Here is a 13,268-nt window from a genome sequence, read left to right as displayed (position 1 = left end):
GGAAATGAGTACCAATGATTCTTCTACTAATTCATGATGTTTGAAGCACTCACCTGGCTGCACAGTCATACGCAAGAACATCAGTCTCCGCTAGAAGATCCCCATCTGTTTCATGGTCACCTCCATCAGACCCCAATTCGAATAACTAAAATTTAAATGAAAAGCTTTTAATATGTTTTCTCAAAAGCTTCAGAAGACACCTGAAATGGCAAAGTGATAGCATACCTTTATTTTTGCAGTGTATTCACCTCTCCCACCAAAAAGACCAAGCCCACCAAGGAGGATGTCTGTGTCTGCACAGAAACGAATGGCTTCGACTGAATGTGCCGAGTACCCCCAACCACCACCGTGACCTTAAAAAGACAAGTAGGTAAATTTACATATGGCTGACAAGTACATGTACATTTCTTGACATTTATAAAATAGAATTCATACTTTCAAATCTGTTCACAACACTGTAATCTTCCTTTGAATAAACTTTCATTACAGATTGAGTTTCCTCTTCAGTGCTCGAGACACCCATCTTCAAGTCTTGCATTGCAGCCAGTATGTCAAGGCACCCTGGAGAAACAAAAAGTGGATGAAGAGATGAAAACTAAACAAGACGAGAAAATAAGATTTTTTACATAGCTGGGGTTGTACTCACAAATACATCAACTTACCCAATATATGCAAGGCTGCATGTGATCGCGTGGTCACTGCTTTTTGTCCAGTAGGCAAGGCTAGCTCCGGGCTTAGTATGCTACACCGTAGCTGCATGTCTGGAGCTGATGGGAGTCGGGAGTCCGCTATGACCGCATTGTAACACCACAACTCTCTAGTGTTTGTTTGAAACCTGTAACAAATAAAATTAAACCTACTTAAAAGGTATGTGCACATGAACCAACAAGTGAACGTCTAAATGATGAAGCCAATGCTCTTCAATAGTCTACTGTTTAAATATCGATCAAAAAAGAATTCTTAGGATCTAAGCTATAGCTCATTAAATCGCTGGAGGTCCAACAGCTGGGACCACCAGCGACTCTGAGAAAGGATCCAGTCTTGGACTGCAATGCCTAGAGCGGAGGTCTAGCATGTACACCTCCATTCAATGTCTAAGGGCTGCTGGAGAAAGTACAGAACTTGGCTATTTCATTCAGTCCATAGACAATGAATGGAGCAGAGGCGGAGAGTGTGCAGAGCTTGGTCCACAGGATTGTTGAGGGTCCCATCAGTTTGACCTGCATCCATCAATAAGTTTTCCCTTACTTTTTATTGCTTACCCATAGGATATTCCCAGAATCTAAACATAAGACCTAAATGAAACTAAGATGAGAAAACTGCTCTTGGCACGGTACAGTTTTTATACTTTGGTAGAGTACAAAGCGTCAGAATACAGGATCTTCATTTTATGTTAACATGACATCAGGAATATATATCTCAGAATTTTCCAAATGTGACCGTTATAAAACAAAATGCTGAAGGCAAATAATCTCTGCATTTTATAACTGACCCTACTGAAATCTTTCATAAAAACCTGGATAACGTCTTTAAAGTATACTCTAGCTGAATTTACTCTAAAAATACTAAACCCTGACAGGCAGAAGAACAATGAGTTCATGGCAGTGCTGCACGCCGTAATAACCTGTCAAAATCAGAATGGGAGGCTTGTGGCAACGCCTTTTTAATCTTAAGGAATACAACAGCTTTGAAGACAGTTTGTGACTCAAACATTTTACAGTTCGTGAAGGGAGTGGTGTAGCCAAGAAATAAAGAGGCAGTCACACAAACAAAATACATTTTAATTATCAGATCCTGGAATAATATTAAGGGTTGTGCTCACACGAGTGTATAACACGCCCGAGTGCTAGCTGATATTTTACCAGATAGTCCTCGGAACAATGATATGCGGCGGAGTAGATCTGACTTTTTTTCTCATGCCGATTCAGCATGAGAAACAATCCTAACATGCTGCAAGTAGCGCCGATATTCAGATCACAGGCACCCTTAACAAGTCCATGGATGAGTGTGAAACATCCGCAGACACAGGCGATGAACGTTCTCTGGCCTCTCCGCACCTGTGCGCAGATTCACTCACTAAAGTGACACTTGGCTTAAACTGACAGATTAGCATAACTAGCCCAATTCTCACACATGAGAGAATCTACGGCCGTGTGAGCGAGCCACAAGTTCCACAATTGGATATGTACCAAAACAAAGTGCTCCTGTACTGAGATAATCCTATATGTGTTCCTGCTATGTACTGTGTAATGGCTGTGTATGACCATACAGCAACATGGTCTGATCATACCACAGCTCCTGGGCAGGGGAGGAAGTAAATAGTATACAGACATTATAGCCTGGGAGCGAAGCTGATTTTTTGTGTGAGGGTAAAGTCCATTTAAAAACAGGAGGTGAAATGTTTTACTTCCCAGAAACCAGCAGCTGCGATTTAATGTGGTCTGGTCTCTGTATATACTTTTGCTTCTTCCTCTGCCCAGTAGTTGTGGAATGATGAGACCATGTTCCTGCACAGTCAGACACGGCCATTACACAGTATGGTACCCCACTGCTGGTTATATCTAGCGAATGTATTATTTTCAACTCCCCTTTGTTTCCCTTCTTTTAGTTAATTCCTTACCCATCTGCTCATAGTTTCCTCTAGTCCCTGCTTCTGGAGCTTCATTATAAAAGACTGTTTAAATGTCTTTGCAAAGGCCAAATAAATCACATCAGCTGCATTACCAATATCCAGATTTGCACTTATCTCCTCATAGAACCCCAACATGTTTGTTAGACATGACTTTACCAGCATGGATTCATGAAAGATATCAATTATATTATTATTTGCAAATGTGGAAATATTATGCCAAGATCTATTAGTTGAAACAAAATAAACCAGTTTCAGCATCCGTACTCTTCGGGCCAGTGGGTATAGTGGGAAAACAAGTCATCATATTAGGTGCATGAGAAAATCAAACGATTTAATGATAAAAATCTTCATGCCTAAAAGTGTATAAACTCCCCCCCCCAAAAAGAAAAAAAAAAACTGTAAGACTGCTAGTACAATGAGTGTAGACAAAAATTAGATATAATCTTCATCAGGTACATAAAACCATCTTCCACACAGATGTTTTATTTACCTAACGGCCACATATATTTTTGCGGACACGCATTGTAATAGCAATTTTACAGTTTTCCTTTTATACACTTCCAGGCATCAAGATTTTTAGCATTAAATAGTTTGGTTTTCTCATGTACTTAGTATGACAACTTGTTTTCCCTCAATACCCACTGGCCTGATCTTGTTTCAAATTTGTTTTCTGTCGGGGCCCACCAGAAGGTTTCCCTCTTCACCCCTCTGGATCAGTAGTCTCCTGCCACATAGGATATATGCATGCAATAGGCCCATTATCACATGCATCAAGGTGACGCCATACAACTACACTTAGATACCGCTGCACATCTCCTTCCCCCTATTTCAGGCGGGAGTTCCAATATTAGATGTATTATTTAGAATGTACTTTATTCGTGGATAAAGCCCCTTTAACACACTCATAGTTCAGGCTGTTGAGATTCAGAATAACTTTCTGAAAGTTCCAAACTTCGGTGCACATTTATTAAACGTGTCTAGAAAAGAAAAAAAAAACCTGTTAACCATTGCAACCGATCACCGCACAGCTTTCATTTCACCACAGCACTTTATGATCTAAAGCTGTGCTGTAGTTGATTGCTATGGGCAACAACAGTAGTTTTCCTTTCACCCATTTGTTAAATGAGGCCCTTAGTATTTCTTATTGTATGAGGTGTGCTAATCCACAATGCGAGCCAGCAATGTTGCCCCAATACTGTTGGGCATAGCCTTGTTGTGGCAGCATTTGTGGACATCAGCACCCGAGTACACGATAAAAAGGCCATTGGTTATTTTACATGAGCTGTACAGAAAGCTCCGGGTTAGCAGCAGGTTAGTACATGTATCAATCTTCATTGCTCATAGTGCAACAAACCTCCAAATCACATCATGGACAGGGTCCAAGCACACGCCAAATCCTTGAAGATCTTCCTGTTCAGAATCATTAAATGTAGCACAGCTTCCATCAACTTTATTAATTAGAAGGCATTTGAATGGTGGCGGTTCAGTCATTGAAGCTGGCACAAGGCCTGCAAAAAAAATAAAAATAAAAATAGAAATCACAAAGTATGTTGGCTATACAGTATTAGGGCTGATCAAACAGAAGAGAAGCAACAATATTATTCATTACATTTGGCTTGGTGAATTATACAAATCAGTGGGATATTAGGAGGCAGGCTTGTGATCAGCAAAATCATATGGGCACCAAATGGAAACATGCACAGTCACAAGTCTCTTATAGCAGTTTGGTAACTTGAGAATACCCCTTTAATAGCTGGACGTATGTTAATTAAACTGCATGAAAATAAAGTTTGCAATTGACTTGCGTTTTGTATCTGCTGTCCTTCTCCTGTTGTAGGAGCTTTAACAGGAGTTATCCTCTATTAGGAAAACCCCTTCTCATTACCTGTGTGTTTCCCCAATAACATACGTATACACAAACAATATAAAAGTGTAAGTATGTGTGTGTGTTTTATTGGGGAAACACATAGGTAATGAGAAGGGGCTTTCCTAATAGAGGATAACTCCTGTTAAAGCTCCTACAACAGGAGAAGGACAGCAGATACAAAACGCAAGTCAATTGCAAACTTTATTTTCATGCTGTTTAATTAACATACATCCAGCTATTAAAGGGGTATACGTGCTTATATTTACCTTCCTTGCTGGCCCCATTCCAGCGGTGCTGACATCTATTCTCTCGGGCATCATGTGAGGTTGTAATGTCACGTGAGCCCGACGCCCAATCAGCACCGGCTTCACTGTTCCTGCCTTCATACGTATAAGAAGTTACCAGATAGTGAGGGCCCAGCCGCTGCTCTCACTTCCTGTTGATTACTTAAACGTCTGAAGGCTGGGAGAGGGAATCTAGCGGTGACTGGTCGCAGGGCTTGCAAGACTAAGGCTAAGTTCACATTTCCGCTAAAATCTATCAGTCACAATCCGCTGCTCTTGTAAACAGCGGAATCCGTTTAGCGGATTCCGCTGCTCCCATAGACTTGTATGAGCAGCGGATTGTGACTGATGATGCTGCGTTGCACCCTCCGCCCGACTGATCAGTCGTGGAACGACTGACCGCCGGGCGGGGGGAACGCAGCATGTAACGTTTTTTGAGCAGCGAGATCCGTCGGATTTCGCTGCGCATGCTCTCTGGCTCCCTGCACACGTCACCAGCTTTGGTTGGTTACCCGATATTTACCCTGGTTACGGTGCAAGGAGCCAGCGCTAAGCGGTGTAGGCCCGTAACCAAGGTAAATATCGGGTAACCAAGGTAAACATCGGGTGCTTTGCTGTTACCCGATATTTAGGCTGGTTACGTGTGCAGGGAGGCCGACACTTCCCCGCTCGGCCCCGCCCCCTCCCGCACTCCGCACATGTATGTACACACACACACACACACACACCTGTCCCCAGCCATGCAGACAAGCACTGCCACTGACACCCTCGTCTGGCCCTGCCCCCTGCTCGGCTCCGCCCCCTCCCACACTTTGCATGTGCACACACATACATACATACATACATACATACATACATACATACACTCACTCACAGATACACTCACCTGTCCCCAGCCATGCAGACCGCAGCACTTCCACTGACATACTCAGCGCCTGGCCCCGCCCCCGCTCGGCTCTGCCCCCGAACTCCGCCCCCCGCACACAACGGAATCCGACAAAGAATTCTGTTCTTTGTCATCCGTTGTACAGCGTTGAACAGTGCATCAGTCACATGCGTCAAGCGACGCATGTGACTGATACAAATCAACGGAAATGTGAACTTAGCCATAACCAACTCACGTGAGCCCCAGGAACAGTGAGTGCCGGCATCTCCGTAATGACACCAGCATGGGAAGAGAGTTATTCTTTTTTTAGTTTAATGGAGGCAAACATCGGGAATGACAAGGGATTATCCAACTAATGGACAAGCCCTTCAAACTTTCAATGTTCATCAGGTTTTCATAAAGCAGAGCCAATAGTGTCTGCCCAGACTGTGACAAGTGTGTGCAGTAATTCCATTCATGGAGAGGAGTTAACCCTTAACATACCAGTCACCTCTCTCCAGCCCACTGATTTCTACACAACAATTAACTGCTCATTTATCTCCCCTGAGCTCCTGCTTCGGCTACTGTCATCAATCCAGTAGAATTATATTCTCACCCCCAATCAGCACTCAGCATAAAGACCCTCACTTTCCTCATCTTGTGTGATTGTTTACACACACTTATCTATGTGTAAATATAGTGATAGTAGTTTAGTAGGGTTGACTCCAGAACAGAAACCACTAATGGTGGATTGTGTTGCAGCAGAACTTTATGTTAACTACAGATTTACTGTCACCAGAGCGGTCACTCAACGAAGTGCGCAGAACCTGCTATAAAGCAGGACATGAAAGACTAGAAAACTATGTGCTCCTCAAGCGTCAACTTGAGAATAACCATTCAAATGAAGCTAAAAATGCTAGTATAACGTTCAAGTCCAGCAACACTTCAAAAGTTTAAAGTGTTGTCCGCTTACAAGAAATGCTTAGCGTCTTAATAAAACAAACAAAAAACACAAACAGCCACCGCGTTTTACTTACCATCCCCAGATTCCAGTGAGGTGTCTCCGCCGCTGCCAAGGTCTTGGTCGTTTGGTTGCAGAACTGACAATACTATAGACAGCACCGGCCGCTGAGCTCATTGAATGACTAAAGGCCCCGTCACACACAGATAAATCTTTAGCAGATCTGTGGTTGCAGTGAAATCATGGACATATTGTTCCATTTGTACACAGTCACAAACCTGGCACTGATTGTCCACAATTTCACTGCAACCACAGATCTGCTGCAGATTTATCTGTGTGTGTGACAGGGCTTAATGCCATCAACAAGACATCATTGCTACAACCAATAAACAAAGACTGGGGGCAGCTCCAGAGACACCATGCTGGATTTGGAGAGCGTAAGGCTGGGTTTATTTTCTTCTACAGGTAACTTTGGAGAAGTGAAAACCCCTGTAAAATCTTGTTGAATACAGTCAGCAAACATTTTATTAACTAACCTGTACTTTAGCACTTTGTGCAGCTGCGAATTTAATAAGAAGCATGTAGAAAGCAGTTTAAGAATAAAAGAAAGATCCTCGAGACTGTATTCATAATTACATAGTAGTTGGCTGTATGTGATGTTGCAAATCCATTATGTATCAGAACAGAAAAGTAAACCGCTCATCTGTATGCACAGTGTAAATATTTTTCCCAGAGATGTACAAACATTCTTGTTCCATTTAACCCAGAGCAATATTATACACATTCATCTTGTAGCTTACCTATTATATGTCGGCTTGCAAAGATTTCTGATGTGGACAAAACATGAGAGTTTATAAGTGCTTCATCTATCCGCAGAAAGGTCTGGTCTCCACTTGCCCCAACCCATGTGGCTTTTCTGCCATACTTGGCGCCGATGTTGGGCATAGACGCAGGCTTTGCATTCCAGTAAGGCATGTCTATGATCGGCCTTCCGAGCTGTCCTTTCTGAGAGTAATCAATGACATTCCAGTCTTAATCACCACCATTCATTTGTAGATACAAAATGTTTATTACCATTTTCAGAATAAATTTTCTAGCATATGCACAGGATATTCCATATATTTCTAACGGACAGAGGTCCCTGATGCAGAGACCAAATCCATCACCAGAACAGGCAGCACTCTTCCAGCAAGTGAGGAGGCTGCTGTATTCAGCGATGGCCAAGAAGGTCTATGGCTATTTTCATTCACTTCAGTGGGAGTCTCAGAAACAGCGAAGCACAGCTGTGGACTCAGGACCCCTGCTATGGACAATTGGGACAACCTTCTATCAGACATTTAAGGATTACCCTGTGACTACATCAATGGTTAAATTTCACCTATAGGCCATGTGCCCACGGGACGCTCGTACCTGCGGATATATTCGCAGGTACGGCCGCATGTTTCCCGCAGCTGCCCGCCGGCATCTGCAGCTATTTTTAGCTGCGAGTTTCCAGCGGAATAGCTGCGGGAAACATGCAGACTTTCACGCGATTTACCTGCGGACGTCCCGGCCTCTCTCTCCATAGCGAAGGGCCGGGATCTCCGCAAGTAAATCCGCATGAATAATTGACATGCAGTTAGGTGCGGCAGGAGATGCCGCAGCCGCACTTTCCGCAGCGTGGACACAGACACTCCCCATGTCCCATAGGGTAACATGGGGAGTGCCTGTACATGCTAGAACCTGCGGATTTATCTGCAAAATCCAGAAACATCCACAGGTTTTCCGCGGCAAACTCCGCAGCAAAAAGCTCCCCCGTGGGCACATGGCCTTAATTGTTAACGATAAACACAATTCTTATTAAAATGTGTAATTTTAAATATAGACCGGCATGGAGAACTTCCATGTGACGAGCAGTGTAGCGCTCGGCTGGTGACGTGGACCATGCTCCATGTAGATTGCTTTAAACCACTTTCATGAAAACAAAAAGTTAACTATCTGGAAGAAATGCAGCTTACAGTAGGACAGTAATGGAGAGTTTATGTATTGGCTTTAGAAACTTACTGAGAAACTTCCAAACGTGAAGACCTGCCCATCCATTAGTAGGACTGCGGTGTGATTGCTCCCAGCTGCCACTTGGGTGCTGGGTCCTGGCAGCGCCTGCACCAATGTTGGACATCCCCTGCAAGACCAAAGGCCATTTCAAAGGCTGCAATATCTATATGTGAATATTTTATTTACAAAGATGATCATATAAAAGGGCAAATACACTGCTTACCCGTAAACTACCTAGTGTATATTACATATTCAATGGGAACAAGCTGTAGGAGATCATTTTCATACAACTGTTTTTTGTTATATATCCACTAATGCAGGATGAACAGTCTCCACTTACACAGCGAGAAATCCTAAACCTAACGCACAAAAGACGTGTACAGCCCCCCCTTCATGACTGAGGTGTTTTTTTTTTTTTGTTTTTTTTTTGACACTTCAGTGTTTTAGGTAATTGAACTGGTGATCACCCGATTCCTTGTGCTATACATAGCAGTGTATCAGCACTGCTATGTATATTAGAAATCAAGGTCTCCTATAAATACCAGCTGAACACTGAAATTCACAGGACAATAGTCCTGAGAAGAACGGGAGTCACACCCTCACCTGTCGTGGGAACCAAATCGGAACCGAGCGATCACGTCCACTCAAAGAATTCTACCATCTCTGGGTCTTGTTAAATGGCGCTGTCAGAGGTGGACAGGAGTGAAATTCTGACAGATTCTCTTTAAGGACTGGCTTGTCATACATGTTGGAATAAGATGTCCCAAAAATATGAGGTGGTTTATGCTTTATAATAAATTTGTCCTATATTTGGGCTCTTCTTACTATAGAAATTGAAATGTATGGGGATATACAATTTCCCCTTTATCCCTCATCCATCACGCTTAGGCCTTCATCGCATGTCCATGTTTCCAATATGTGTGGTATACATTTTTCATGGATACCAGACGTACCCAAAATACCCATTGTGATTTTCACATGCCAGTGTTTTTACACTATCTTGAATTCATGCAAACCACACTAAGATTTTTTTTTTTTTTTACTGAAAGCATGGATGGCAAGTGCCAACAGTCCCTGGGTCCAAGAAAAACAAAACACGTAAAAGCACACAGATGCCATCTGTGTGCAGTCCATGTTTAACATTGCAAAGTATAGGAGAAGCTTAGCAATTTAATTCTTTCTTCATCTATACCACGAAAAAAATACCTGTTGACACACTGATGGTACAAATGGACACTCATCTGACATACTGATGACACCAGTATCATTTTTCACAGACATGTGAAGGAGGCCTTAAAGGGAACCGGTCACCAGATTTGGCGACTTTATTCTGAGGCCACCACCAGTGGGCTCTTATATACAGCATTCTAACATGCCATATATAAGAGCCTAGGCCGCTGTGTAGAACGTAAAAAACACCTTATAACACTCACCTGAAGGGTGGTGCGGTGCAGACTGGTCGCATGCGTGTCTCTGTTCTCCGGTTCCGGCCCCTCCCCTTTCGGCCGGAACCGGAGAACAGAGACTCAGGACCGCAATGCCGGCCTGTGTGCATGACGTTGGACGCGTCATGCACCTAGGCTTCAGAAGTACGACAAACATGGCCGAAAGGGGAGGCGCCGGTACCGGAGAACTGAGACACCCATGCGACCAGTCTGCACCGCACCACCCCCCAGGTGAGTTATAAGGTGTTTTTTACGTTCTACACAGTGGCCTAGGCTCTTATATACAGCACCGGTGGTGGCTGCAGCATAAAGTTGCCAAATCTGGTGGCCGGTTCCCTTTAAGGCCTCCTTCACACGTCTGAGAAAAAATGACACTGGTGTCATCAGTGTGTTCATTTGTACCATTAGTGTGTCAACCATTCAATTGCATAATTTAACAAATATTTAATGGAAAATGCCTTTTATTCTTTATAAACAAGGTTGCAAAATAAAGATAAAAAAAAATAATCACTGAAATATATTCCAGTTTATAAGTTCCATTAGTCTTTGGGGCAGATGGGGATAGTAATACTCATACAAGTTACATGAACAAAAACATTTGCACAAAATGCAGGTTAATCAAAAGAGCAAAAATAAAATTAAAACAGATTTTGTGCTCAAATAGAATACCGAAATATAATTCACAAAATTTGTGACATTTTGAAGAAAAACAAATTGATAAAGTGGACTAAAGAATCTGAATTTAAAAAAAACTACATAACCTATCAGCATCTTCCTGAAGTGTATTCACCTGAGAAAATTCCGCTGCTGTGCTGGCATCTAAAATATGTTGGGTGCAAAAAGCTCTGGAGAGTTTCTGCTCCCAAAATGCCTAAAAACCCCCAAATAGTGTGACATCACATTATACAAAAGCTGTGCATGTCCGACTATCATCCGCAGCATCTCTGCACGGTCAGACACTGCTAATTACACAGGATACATCACCGTGCATTTATAAGATCTCAGCACAGCAACATTGTTTTTACAGACACTGAATTGAGGAACTGCTTAGTTTTCCCATGATCACTGATTAAAATGTTCTTGTACTTGTTGGATAAACCCTCTGAGGCGCATGCCTCTTAATGAATTAGGTGCGTCCTAGAACTGCCATGACAGACTGGAGTGACCGGAGTAAATTTTGATAAATGTGGTGGGCAGGCTGTGCCACACTCAGTCCAAGATCCGCCCAAGACTGCTGTAAAAACACCAGAACGCGCTACATTTTTATGCAACTTTGAAATGTGCAAACTTTTAGTGACATTTCAAAAAAAAAAAAAAAAAAGTACAAATCCACCTCCAAGTATCTATACTTGGGTATATGCTTTCCACAGCCTTAAAGAGGACCTGTCTTGAGGTGGAAAGTGGCATGTGTTTAGCTTTAGTCACGCTGATCCAATAAGTAGGTAGTTTTTAAAATTCGCCGTATGGTTTTAGATATATGGGCCTTTTTATTTAGCTCTGGTTTTTATAGTCTATTAGAGGGTGGAGCTCACAAGGGTATTTTACAGAGCAGCCTAAGGGTATGTGACCACGATCAGGAACCTTTGACGCGGCGTGTCCTGACCTGCGGGGCTGCGAGTGTCCTCCGCAGGAGACCGCAGCTGCTCATACCCACGATCCAGGCTCGGGCAGTTGCGGTCTCTCCTGTTCTCCCTGCAGAAAATGCTTGCGACTCCGCAGCAAACAATTTACATGCTCGGAAAGCCGCACCGCATGTCAGTTTATGCTGCTGGCAGTACACGCACATTGGGCATGAGATTTGTAGAAATTCCATCCACTGTGCTTGTACTGTACATCGCAGCGTTTTGGACGCAGCAGAAGCATACTGCGTCTAAAACACTGATCGTGGGCGCGCACCCTAAAAGACATTTATAATAAAAGCGGAATCAGCCACAGTATTGCTAACGTCTGAAAAGAAGGGTACTGCTGAACAGAGGCCAGAAGGAGTCTAGAGTAATTCTGCTGCCTCTTTATAGTGAATAGATCCCTCGGGGGTATCATCTGAATCAAGTCATTTGAACATTCAGATGGAAACCCGCAACGTAAGTGCTCAGCGTAGAGCACAGGATAAAATGTAGGCCAAAATTTAATGTTCCAAATTAAAGCTAACTCAATATACAAAAAAAAAATCTTCTCTCGTCAGTTATTGGTTAATGGAAATGCAGAGTGGCATGCAGAATTTTTTTTTTTTTGCCTAAAATACAAAGCAGATGTGCCATCCTTAACGTCATGGCTTTTAGAAAGGATTTCATCTTCAACTTGCTTAACTGTTCACAGTAACAGAAATTTTGACTAGGAGTGCCCAAACATTTGCATGCCACTGTAGGTGGTTTTATGTTACTGGTAACACAAAGCCTCTGGAAGGCAAAATGGCTCCTCACCCACCAAAACAAAATTTAGCCAATTCTGTGCTCCCAAATGCCCTACCACCTTCTAAGCCCCAGTGTGCCTAAACCCCATTTAGCATCCACAAGCTTCTCATCACTGTAAGGCTGGGGCCACACGGGGACTACTGCGATCCCCTTGCATGAGACTCGGCTCGTGCTGGCAGTACAGCAGAGCCGAGTGTCATGCAAGTGTCCTTACAACTGAGGTCCGTTCGTGCGAGCAGACCTCAGCTGCGGGGGGCGGGCCGGCACTCAGGAGGGAAGGGAGGGATTTTTCTCCCTCTCTCCTGCGTAGCCGGCTATAGCCATTCTCGCACTGCACTAGCAGTACACCGGTGTACCGCGAGTGCAGTGCGATTTTTCTCTCGCCCCATTCACTTGAATGGGTGCGAGAGAAAGAGTCTCAGCTTACAATCGCAGCATGCTGCGATTGTTTTCTCGGTCCGATTAGGGCTGAGAAAATAATCGCTCATGTGTGCTGACACACAGGCTAGAATTGGTCCGAGGGGAATGCGATGTTTTATCGCACTCCACTCGCACCGATTTTCTCGCCGTGTGGCTTAGGCCTAAGGGCTAAGCCACACGGCGAGAAAAACAGCGCGAGTGGAGTGCGATAAAACATCGCATTCCCCTCGGACCAATTCTAGCCTGTGTGTCAGCACACATGGGCGATTATTTTCTCAGCCCTAATCGGACCGAGAAAACAATCGCAGCATGCTGCAATTGTAAGCTGAGTCTCTTTCTCTCGCACCCA

General features: G+C 43.5%; 1 protein-coding gene across 17 annotated transcripts in view; it reads right to left on the bottom strand.

The window, feature by feature from the left end:
• MYCBP2 (MYC binding protein 2) overlaps nucleotides 1-13,268 on the bottom strand; it is a 481,356-nt gene that overhangs the window by 266,863 nt on the left and 201,225 nt on the right. For all 17 annotated transcript variants that reach the window (XM_075336774.1, XM_075336775.1, XM_075336778.1 and 14 more), the window contains 7 exons: nucleotides 8,653-8,770; nucleotides 7,410-7,614; nucleotides 3,987-4,140; nucleotides 663-835; nucleotides 436-561; nucleotides 226-353; nucleotides 54-145 (listed from right to left, as the gene is read on the bottom strand). In XM_075336774.1, coding sequence (XP_075192889.1) covers nucleotides 54-145; nucleotides 226-353; nucleotides 436-561; nucleotides 663-835; nucleotides 3,987-4,140; nucleotides 7,410-7,614; nucleotides 8,653-8,770 — 996 coding nt within the window. The remainder of the gene's footprint in view (nucleotides 1-53; nucleotides 146-225; nucleotides 354-435; nucleotides 562-662; nucleotides 836-3,986; nucleotides 4,141-7,409; nucleotides 7,615-8,652; nucleotides 8,771-13,268) is intronic.

The sequence above is a fragment of the Anomaloglossus baeobatrachus genome, chromosome 2 (assembly GCF_048569485.1).
Source record: "Anomaloglossus baeobatrachus isolate aAnoBae1 chromosome 2, aAnoBae1.hap1, whole genome shotgun sequence".
Taxonomy (NCBI): domain Eukaryota; kingdom Metazoa; phylum Chordata; class Amphibia; order Anura; family Aromobatidae; genus Anomaloglossus; species Anomaloglossus baeobatrachus.
The sequence above is the reverse complement of the archived record's forward strand: the minus strand, read 5'-3'. Positions and strand labels throughout refer to the sequence as shown.